Raw genomic sequence first — 10,259 nt, 5'->3', positions numbered from 1 at the left:
AGGCCCTCCTCCCCGCTGGGCTCGGCTCACGGAAGCTCTGGGTATCAGCTCTAACCTCTGGCTTCCAGATACGCCCCTCTGGTCCTGCCACCAACAAAGTCCCATGTCCAGATCATTTAGTGACCTCGGGCCCTTCTCCGTCGCCCACCGCACAGCAGCCTTTGCCGGAGAAGACCGGTCTCCCTCCCAGACACCCAGCCAGAACGGCCAGTCACCTCTGACTTCCCGCCCCCATCCGGCCAGGGCCCAGCCTTACCGCGCGGTTCCTCTTACACAGCGCTGGTCCCGCGTGTCGCTGCCACCCCAATCCAGGGCCCGGCGCCGCCCCCTGGCCCTGCCCCAGCACCCTGGCGGGCCTCAGAGACTACAGTCGCCCCTCTTCCTTGCCGTCACCATCTGCCCCGAGGGCCCGCGCTGTCTGCTGAACTCCCCTGTCCTGGTCCCTGATCGTTCTCCTTGGTCTCTAGCGCAATGACGGCACCTTCAATACTTGGCTCCTCGCGACTGTCCCAACTACTACCCCCTCATTGTGTCTCTTTCTTCGGTACCTGCGCGCCTCCTCCCATCCAAATCCCCAGTCCTCCTGCTCAGGAAACGCTTAATTGGGCGCTTCCTGGGTGCCAGACCCCGGACTAGGCACTGGGGATGCATTTTCCGGAGTCCTTCTCCAGGTGCACATCGCACATAGGCAGCTCTCTGAGACAGTGTGAAGCACTATCCCGGCAGGTGGAACCTAGTGCCAGGGAAGCACTTCCTGTGGCCACCCCATTTCCCTGCCTTCCCTCTTTCTCCCCAGGCCTGGGCTTCTGCGACGGGGTGCCTTCTCTCTCTGGTTCCTGTTCTTCTCCTTTCCTCCCTCCTGCCTCCCCCTCCGCCGCTCGCGCCTTTGGGCTGCAGCCGGGCCACCTCGCTGTCCGGGCTTCTGCCCGCGGGCCAGCCTCCCGCTGCGGTCCCGGGTTCCACTGGGGGTTCTGGCGCCTCTCCGAGACCAGGGCACAGCCCTACCGAGGAGTGGAGCGCAGCGTCTGCACGCTAGGGCCTGGGGCAAGGCGGTCGACCAGGGTTCGCTAGTCCCAGGGAGCTGGCACGGGGCCGCTCCCGGGACTGGGGGACTGGGGTAGGGGGCTCAGGGCCGGAGAGGATCCGCGGCGGCCGCTGGCCAGGAGGAAAGGGGAACCAGGCTGACAGCCTCTGCCTTCGGAGGCTCTTACTGCGCACCGCCGGCCGCCTTCTCCCCGGCTGAGCGAAGGTGAAGGGGAAATCCGGGCGGGACAGAGCCACCGGAGGCCGCTCCCCGTCACTCCCACGTCCCGCCCGACAGAGCTGGGGGGCTTCACCCTCAAACTCCTCCTCTGAGACGCCCCGGCGACCTAGGCACTAGAAGGGGGTCGTGGTCAGGGCCCCGCTCACACGCTGCGCTTTTGGGGCTTGGTAGGAAGAGGAGGCGTGGGGACCGTCCGTATTAAGTACCCAACAGTGGTGAGCTCGGCTTCACGAAATTACCGCCCACAGCATCCGAGGCTTGGAAACCCCGGGGCAGAAGGGGACCTCGAGGCCGCGGGCCTCGGACTCCGCACGTCACCGCTCAGTGGCGGGGCCGCAGTGCGGCTCCCCCCAGCTGCCCCCTGGTAAGCTCCACTGTGGAGCGGCAGGTGCCGCAGCCGCCCCCCCACTCCCGCTGCAGCAGCACTCCCGGGCTAGGGGGGGTGGGAGGAGGTGTGGTGGAGCCTCAGGTCTCCGGCCGCTGGCGCTCCCATCGGAGCACCCTGAGATCTCGCTGGAGAGGAAGAGGGGGTACAGGGGGCGGGGAAGAGGGGGAGGAGGATTGCGGAGCTCAGCAGCGGAGCTGTGCGCGGGAGGGGGAGGGGCAGGGGCTCCCTTCCAGCCTCAGGGGTCTGGGGACTCTGGGATGTAAGGCGAGAGCAGGGGGGTGTGACAATTCAGCAGAGGTCGGGACGTACCACGGAGCCCAGTGGCGGGGGGGGGGGGACAGAGGACGTGGTCACCGAGGGGAGCCCCAGCCCCCCTTCGCACAGGCCTACAGCTGAGGTTGCAGGGAGAACTGGAACTGAGCTCGCCGTAGGGGGAAGCGGCGCGTGAAATCCGCCCCCCACCCCGAACCCCACTTCCGAGGGAGTGGGTTGATAGAGGGGAGGTTGGGGTTGGAGCAGCGGCGCGGGGGCCCCTCCCTCGCACCTCCCCCCACCGGACTTGGTCGCGCCCGAAGTGTAACACTTTCTCTTTGTCGGAGGAGCTTCGCTGTTTCTTGTGCTGTACCTCCGGTTGCGGCGGCACCCGTGGCAGCCCTGGCGGACGCAGGAGCGATGGCAGCGACCGACATAGCTCGCCAGGTGGTGAGTGCGGGGCTGGGGGGCCGGCGCGGCGCGGGGGGCCGGGGGCCCGGGAAGGGCGGAGGAGACCTGGCCGCCGCCGCGGCCCCGGCGAGGAGGGCAGTGGGCAGCATCCCGGAGCCACGGCGCGGCGGGACTTCTCCCCCGGGGTCAGCGGCTCACTCCCCCGTCCTGTCCCCGCGATCGGTGGTGGCGGGCGGCCGGGGGACCCGGGCGAGGCTGCGGGCGGGCAGCTGAACTTCCATTGCCCAAGAGCTGCAGTGAGCGCCGCCGCCTCCCTCGCTGCAGCTGCCGCCGCGCCGCTGGGGCGTTGCCGAATGAATGGCCGCAGGAGCCGCCGAGCCCTCGGGGTCCCTGGCCCCCTGGTCTTGCTTTCTCCGGCCGTGGGGCCGCGCCCCTGCGCCCAGCCGCCCCCCACCCGGGCCTCCTGCGGAAGAGGGGCGCGGGGCTGGGGTGAGCCTGGGGCCGGAGGCGGCGAGTGGCGAGGGGGGCGGGGAGGTGACTGGCTGGGGTAGGGTTTCTCCATATGCATTACATATGTGACTGCGTCTGTGTGTGTGTATCACCGTGTTCGTATGAGTGCACGCGCGCGCACTCGTGCCTCCGGGGCGGGTGGCGGCGCCGGGCTTGTCCGTGACCCTGCAGGAGTCCGTCTGTTTCCCCGTGTGCGCTCCGTGTGCGCTCACCTCCGTGACGTGTGTCCGTGTGTCCCGACTGCTCTCTGCTGGGCTGGGTGCCTCTGGGTCCCGAGTGTGCGCGCGTGTGGCGGAGTGTGTGTGTGTGTGTGTGTGCGCGCGCGCGTGCAGCTCGTTGGCCTGTAGGTGGCTGGCTGCGTAGTTTGGCATGTTTCTGGAAGCCTTGACCCGGGTTTTGCGGGCCTCTGGGGGTCTGTCTCGGGTGCGTGTCCAGTGTAACAGGGCTTGTTCGCCAAAGCCGGGGCGCTGGCTTCTTTCTGTGGGGACTCAGGAACATATAAGTGTGAGGCTTGCTGAAGCGGTGCCGTCTCTCTTTTTGTTGGCAGCAGACTCTGGAAAAAAAAAATCTTTTAAAGAACTGAAGTTTTCCAGCCTAGAATGTTCAGAGAAATCATACTGAAGTGACTTGAGGCTCCTTATTTATTTATTTATTTATTTATTTATTTATTTATTTATTTATTTATTTAACCAGAAGTTTGGTTGTAAAGGGAGGGGATAATTCCGTCTAGGGGGACAATCTATCTTTCTCTTCATCCATGGGTATCTGGGATCTTCAGAAGCCCACAATTATCCACACTCTCTGATGAAGGAGAGTGAAGTAGGGGTAGGTGAGCCCCATAGCACCAAATCCTACTGGATGAAAATCTCCGAACCACACGCACACACAAGTTTTTAATCCATTGGTTTACTTTTTTAGGGAAACAGTCCATGCACTGAGATTCCAGTGCCAAAAAAAAAAAAAAAAAAGAAAAAGAAAAAAAAAAGAAAGAAAAGAAAAGAAAAAAAAGAAAAAAGAAAAAAGGAAAAAAAAAGCCTCTAGGTATTTGAAGTAATTTAAATTGATTTATTTTCAAAATCTGAATCCAGAATCTGGTCGCATTTTCACTACAGGATATATATAAATTTATTCCACCCTCTTGTCCCTGTTTGGAGGGCAGGGTGACTTTTCTTGAATCTCCCCAACCCCTACAGACCCCAGCACCAAGCTCTTCATGCAGTCATGATGTGGAAGGACCAGGACTAGTATAGGGGGCAGTGCTCTGTGATAATCGAATTTGAGAGAATTCTCTTCTAAGATTGGCACTGTAATATTTATTGCTGGGGCATTTTGAGGGTTCCCAGAGTGCTTTTCTACTCCCCGTTACCTGCATTTTAAAGATGGCATGGCTTAAGTAGAGGGATTAGTCTCCTGGATTACACTTGCTCCATCTTTAGTGACCAGAAAGGATGCTAATGATTTTTCTTGTCAGCTAATTAATTTGCATCGACCTGTCCATGCTCTGTCACCAGTCCTCCTTGCCTGGATTAGGATTGCAGGGCAGACGTTGCAAAGGGGAACATTCCAGAAGGTAGTGTTTCACCTCAGGCAGATTCAGGCAACCCAGAGGTCCCCTTTGTTCGGCAGATGGGAGGTGAGAGTGGTTTAGGGCCATTTGGTTTGCGCATGGTTCTAGTTTGCTCCGGCTGGCCTTGCCCATACTGCATGATGAAGAACATAATTGTACGCCAGATTCTGAAGCTGAAAGAACAGCCCAAGCACTTGAGACCTTGTTATCAGGATAAATGGGTTTCTGGGAAAACTGACGTCATTCTCTCTGCCCCCCTCCCCCAGTCTGTAAAGCTCTTGTTTATGTGTCATTTGTCTCTGCTCTCCTTTGTGTCTGCAAGAGGTTGTAATTCACCAGGGGAAGATGGAATTAACTCAGGAGACCTTGGATGGCTGGTTGCTGCTTGTTTCTTCCAAGAATCACGTATCCAGGGTTTGGGAAGAGAAGACTGGAAATTAAACCTAAGTGTGCCTATTGTAGGAGTTCTTTTGAATGAGCTCTGAGATATGGTGCCATGCAAGCATTGCTCTGGTGTGTTTGTGCATGTGGGGGAGGGAGTGTTCTTTCCAGAGTCAGTTGAGGGTCACCATGGCTAGTAAGGTAACCTCATTAGTGACCTGAAACAGGCCATGGAGTTGTTGGATAGGACACTTATTTAGGCATACATGCAGCTTGGAAGTTCAACTCTTGTGCACACAATACAATCCCATCCCATCGCGAATGAACACCATGAAGATGTGTGACAAAACTATTTCTCCGTTGTGTCCACACGTTGACTTTTGTCTAATAAGTGTCCAGCACCATGGCTAGCCCTGGTCAACTCTACCAAAAAAAAAAGTAGCAGACATAGTTCCTGGCTTTTAAGCTTAGTCTAGTTGGAGAGACAAATTATAGATGCTGTGAAATAATTAGAGATCTATAGAAGATTCTGGGGATGTCCCCACTCCCAGCCCCTACCTGTGAGGTGGCTTGGGCTGCTATTAATATACTCTTTGAGGTTATGGGTGACTTGTACAAGGTCACCTAGCAAGGCATAGCCCAGACCTCAGGGGCTGCATCTTCTGGCTCTTTTATTGAGCTCTTTCTTTCAATGGTGTATTTTGGGATCCAGATTGTAAGTGTTGGCCCATAGAAAGAATGGCTCATTGATTCTGGCTTGAACCAATCCCACAATGTGGACAGTGATGCTCTCCTCTGGTGGTAGCCAGGTAATGGTCTTTCTCCCTAATGAAAGATCTTGCAGGGACTAACTCTGCCTCCACCTGGGTCGTTCTGGGGCAGCTATCTCAGGGCAACTGCCTACAGGCTGGGAGAAGCTTGCCTCTGCATTCTGGTCTTACTACCAAGTGGCACTTACCCTTGATTTCCCTGGAAGCTCCCTGCCTCAGCCATCTCTATCACCTCACAGTAAAAGTAATATTATACTCCAAGCAGGGAGAGCAAAACTCCAGTATGTACCCATACCTCCACGGAGGATACAGCACAGAAGAAAATGTACATGGCTGAGGTGCCTGGGTGGCTCAGTCGGTTGAGCAGCTGACTCTTGATTTTGGCTCAGGTTATGATCTCAGGGTCCGGGCATCAAGCCCCTCAAGGGGGCTCCAAGCTCAGCAGAGAGTCTGCTTGAGATTCTCTCTCCCTCTGCCTCTGCCCCTCCCCCTCATGTTCACACACATGTACTTGCTCTCTCTCAAATAAATACATCTTTAAACATAAAAAGAAAATTTACATGGCCCCAAATATTAAAAATTGTTTAATCTAAATCAGGGGTACATTGGTGATCATGGTACTATTTTCTAACTTTTTTATGTGTTTGAGACTTTTCCAAAGAAAAAGTGGGGAGAGGGGAATGACAACGTCCCCCTCCCCCTAACCAAATGCATACAGCCCCTTCCCTCAGGGAGTTTGGGCTCTAGTAGTGGAGGCAGATTTAAATAACTATAATTATCATTGTGATCAATGCTGCACAGAAGAGCTGCTGCCTACTGTAAGAATTCATTACAGGGGCGCCTGGCTGGCTCAGTCGGCTAAGTGTCTGCCTTTCACTCAGGTCATGATCCCCAGGGTCCTGGGATGGAGCCCCGCATTGGGACTCCCTGCTCAGTGAGAAGTCTGCTTTTCCTTCTGCCCCTTGCCCCATTCATGCTTTCTCTCTCTTTCAAATAAATAAATAAATAAATAAATAAATAAATAAATAAATAAATAAATAAATAAAATCTTAAAAAAAAAAAGACTTCATTACAAGCAGACCTCATCCAGCCACGACTGGGGGCTTCCTGAGGGCTTTGGCTAAGAAAGGAGGTAGCTATGAGGAAAAGTAGGCTCTCATGCTGCTCCTGGGCTGGGAACACTTTATTTGCTAATTCACACACTTTTATTCTCATTCATTCCTTCAACGTGTTGAGGTGCCAGGGATATGGTGGTGCCAAGGCACACAGGACTGTGCCCTCTGAGAGCTTCCAGATGACAGGCAGGAATAAGTCCCGTTTCCTTTCATTTCCTAAATCCTGGAAATGGTGAGAGTTAGCAGCGTTCTCATTACAAAATTGCATTACAGCTGAGCGATTTGTCTGTATAGTATAATGAGATTTTGATCTGCAGTCATGTGCATAGCATTTACCTTGTGGCGTCTCTGCTGTAAATTTTCTGTTAATTGCTGGCTTTGTTACCTGGCCCGGCCCCTCCCTTTGTGTGCTGTAAAGGAACAAACCCGTTGCATGAGTCTGAGCAAAACTAATTAGAAAGATAAGTCCCCCGGAAAAAGGTATTCCAAAACTAAATAGGACCGATTTCTAGACTTGCCTGGGTTTCTGGATTATCAGAGTCGTGGTTTCATATTAGCATGAACAATTGAGAAGGGCTTTTAAGTTGTGTGTACTTTTAAGGCCACAGTCAAGAAAGAGAAAGAAGAAAGAAAAGAGAACACCATGGATAAGCGTAACATGTTTCTTTCAACGGTCTCAAAATGCTTTTATCTACATTGCCTGGACAAGTGTTCTTGTTTTCTTATTTTATGGGTACAGGGAGACCGAGTGACTTAGTTCAAAGTGTTAGCGCTGTTCAGTGGATGAAACAATGGGGCACACACTGGATGACACAGATTGTTTTTTTTTAAAGATTTATTTATTTATTTATGATAGACACATACACACACACACACACACACACAGAGGCAGAGACACAGGCAGAGGGAGAAGCAGGCTCCATGTCAGGAGCCCGATGCGGGACTCGATCCCGGAACTCTAGGATCACGCCCTGGGCCAAAGGCAGGCGCCAAACCGCTGAGCCACCCAGGGATCCCCATGACACAGATTCTTTTTTTTTTTTTTTTTTTTTTTTTTATTTTTTTTTATTTTTTATTTTTTATTTTTTTTAGATTCTTTAAAAACAACCAAACCAGCCCTTTTCGTGACGTTTCTAAGAGATAAAAACTCTGCCTACCCTGACTTCCCCCTCTTTTCATTGCATGTCCCCCACCCCAGTGCGCTTGTGGAGCGGGGGGTCAGAGGAGAGTATACTTGGGTGCTCTGAAGGCTCTGTGATGATAAAAATATTCTCAGCTTCAATCCCAGAGAGCTCAGTCATGGGTTATATGTGGGTTTTTTCTTTCTTTTTTCCTTTCTTCCCATATTGCTTTAAATAAAAATCTTGGAGCCACCAGCCATGTAATGATGGATTATTTTAAGTAACAACTTGGTGGGGGGAGCAGAATAAATTAGAAACACAGACCCTTCCTCCTGGCTTTGGCAGGAGGAGGCTTCTGCTGCTGGGATTTGAAACCGTGGGTTTCTCCGCTGCCGGCGCAGAGGAAGGAGGCCACATGCTCAGGAGGGTGAGAAATAATGTTACCCCCTTGTGCTGCGTCTCCCCGTTAGAGACAGCCATCTGCTGAGCGATGCCGCGTGCCCTGGCTGGCCCTGACTTGGGTCATCCCTTCCACTCAAATGTGACCCGGTAAACGATTTGCAGGCTCTCTCCGGGTGGAGGTGGGCGGGGAACAGGACTCAGGGCTCAGGTTTCTCCGGCCAGCGCCCCCCCCCCCACCCCCGTGACCCCCAGCGAAGGCCCTGGGGTAACAGGAGCAGAACTCTGCTTTCCCACCCTGATGAGGTGTGAGGCCGAGCTGGGTTTCCTTTCCCAGTGGAGGCCCCGGCGCTGAACAGCGGCGCAGAGGCAGGAACTGTGTTTTTTCAGATCCACTTTAAATGAGACCAGATGGAGGCAGAGGCAAAATCAGGCTCCCTAGAGGACAGTTGGGCATTCATCCAGAGGCCTGTGAGTAAACCTTTTTTCTTTTTCTTTCTTTCTTTTTTTTCTTCTTCTTCTTTTTTTTTTTTTTTAGCAGATTGGAGATAACAGTGGCCAGCACACCTAGAAAACTATTTAAAGAGCCTGGCTTGAAGGAAATCTGTCTGGCTTTTGTGGGAAAGGTGACCTCCTCCCAGCAGGAGTTGTTCGTGGCCTGAGGTGGAACTGTTTTTACCTAGAATCTGGCTGGTTGCTGAGGTGGCCCTGGGGCCTCAGGCTTAGGCCCAAGTCACAAGAGAGGCAAATGACAGAACCTGAGAGAGAGAAGTCCCAGCCTCTCTATGGCATCAGATGCCTCAGTTGCCTTCCGTGGGCCAGAGTCACTTCAATTAGCCCACAGTGTTCTGGGTCGTGACCCGTGACCCTTCTCCCTTTTTTATTTTTTATTTTTTTCTCCCTTTTTTAAAAAAGATTTTATTTATTTATTCATGGGAGACACACAAAGAGAGAGGCAGAGACACAGGCAGAGGGAGAGGCAGGCACCCCACAGGGAGCCTGATGTAAGACTCCATCCCAGGACCCCAGGATCACAACCTGAGCGGAAGGCAGATGCTCAACCACTGAGCCACCCAGGCACCCCTGATTATTTTTTTTAAGATTTTAATTTATTTATTCATGAGACACACACACAGAGAGGCAGTGACATAGGCAGAGGGAGAAGCAGGCTCCCTGTGGGGAGCCTAATGTAGGACTCGTCCCAGGACCCGGGGATCACGCCCCAGAGCCGCCCAGGCGTCCCGATCCTTCTCCCTCTTTTTTTTTTTTTGTAAAGATTTTATTTATTTATTCATGAGAATATACAGAGAGGAGAGAGAGAGGCAGAGACACAGGCCGAGGGAGAAGAAGGCTCCATGCAGGGAGCCCGACGTGCGACTCGATCATGGGTCTCCAGGATCAGGCTCTGGGCTGAAGGCGGTGCTAAACCGCTGAGCCACCCAGGCTGCCCTCCTTCTCCCTCTTGACTGCCATTAAGCCACAGCCCAATGCCCCCAAAGTTTGAACACCATGAAGAAATCTATCTGGCACGTGGAGTGGTAGTCGGCTTGCTCTCTGCCCCTAAATCACTCTGTGACCTTGGACAAGTCACTTCCCCTCCCTGAGTCTTGTTTCCCCTTTGGTAAAACAAGAGAGTGGGCTGGAGTAGGTGAGCCATCAGGGTGTTACCAGCTCTCCCACGGGATGGCCCTTACATCTCCTTGCTCTCCAGCTTTTCTCTAGGATCTCCTTGCTCTCCAGCTTAATTTCATCTAGGGTCTCGCCTGCTTCTGCTTCCCACTGAGGTAACAGACTCTTAACTCCACCTCTTCCCTGCTTTCCTTCCTTGCGCAGAGTGAGGAGGGAGTTGTGGAAGAGGCAGGTCTGTGCTTTTAGCTCATCAGGGTCTCCCTGAGCAGAATAGAAACAACCGTTCAAATAGCCTGTCCCTGTAGGTGGATATAGCTATTGTCTTCCTATAAAGGTACATGACAGCTGAATTTCTGTCTATTGAATCCCATTTTAAATGCACTAGGAGAGCTGGCCATTTAATGGAATCCTGCTGCGAACCCTTTTACAGAATGAAAAGCCACTCAGGAATT

At 53.3% G+C, this 10,259-nt stretch overlaps 1 protein-coding gene across 4 annotated transcripts in view; it reads left to right on the top strand.

Annotated features, from left to right (window-relative positions):
- The first annotated feature begins 2,037 nt into the window (after positions 1-2,037).
- The window catches only part of SEPTIN6 (septin 6), a 67,116-nt gene continuing 58,894 nt past the window's right edge, over positions 2,038-10,259 (top strand). For 2 of the 4 annotated variants that reach the window (XM_038588182.1, XM_038588183.1), the window contains exon 1: positions 2,038-2,354. In XM_038588182.1, the coding sequence (XP_038444110.1) occupies positions 2,325-2,354 (30 nt within the window). In that variant the 5' untranslated portion in view covers positions 2,038-2,324. The remainder of the gene's footprint in view (positions 2,355-10,259) is intronic. The other 2 variants (XM_038588184.1, XM_038588185.1) reach the window with 1 other exon arrangement.

Source organism: Canis lupus, chromosome X (assembly GCF_011100685.1).
Source record: "Canis lupus familiaris isolate Mischka breed German Shepherd chromosome X, alternate assembly UU_Cfam_GSD_1.0, whole genome shotgun sequence".
NCBI classification, from domain to species: Eukaryota; Metazoa; Chordata; class Mammalia; order Carnivora; family Canidae; genus Canis; species Canis lupus.
The sequence above is the reverse complement of the archived record's forward strand: the minus strand, read 5'-3'. Positions and strand labels throughout refer to the sequence as shown.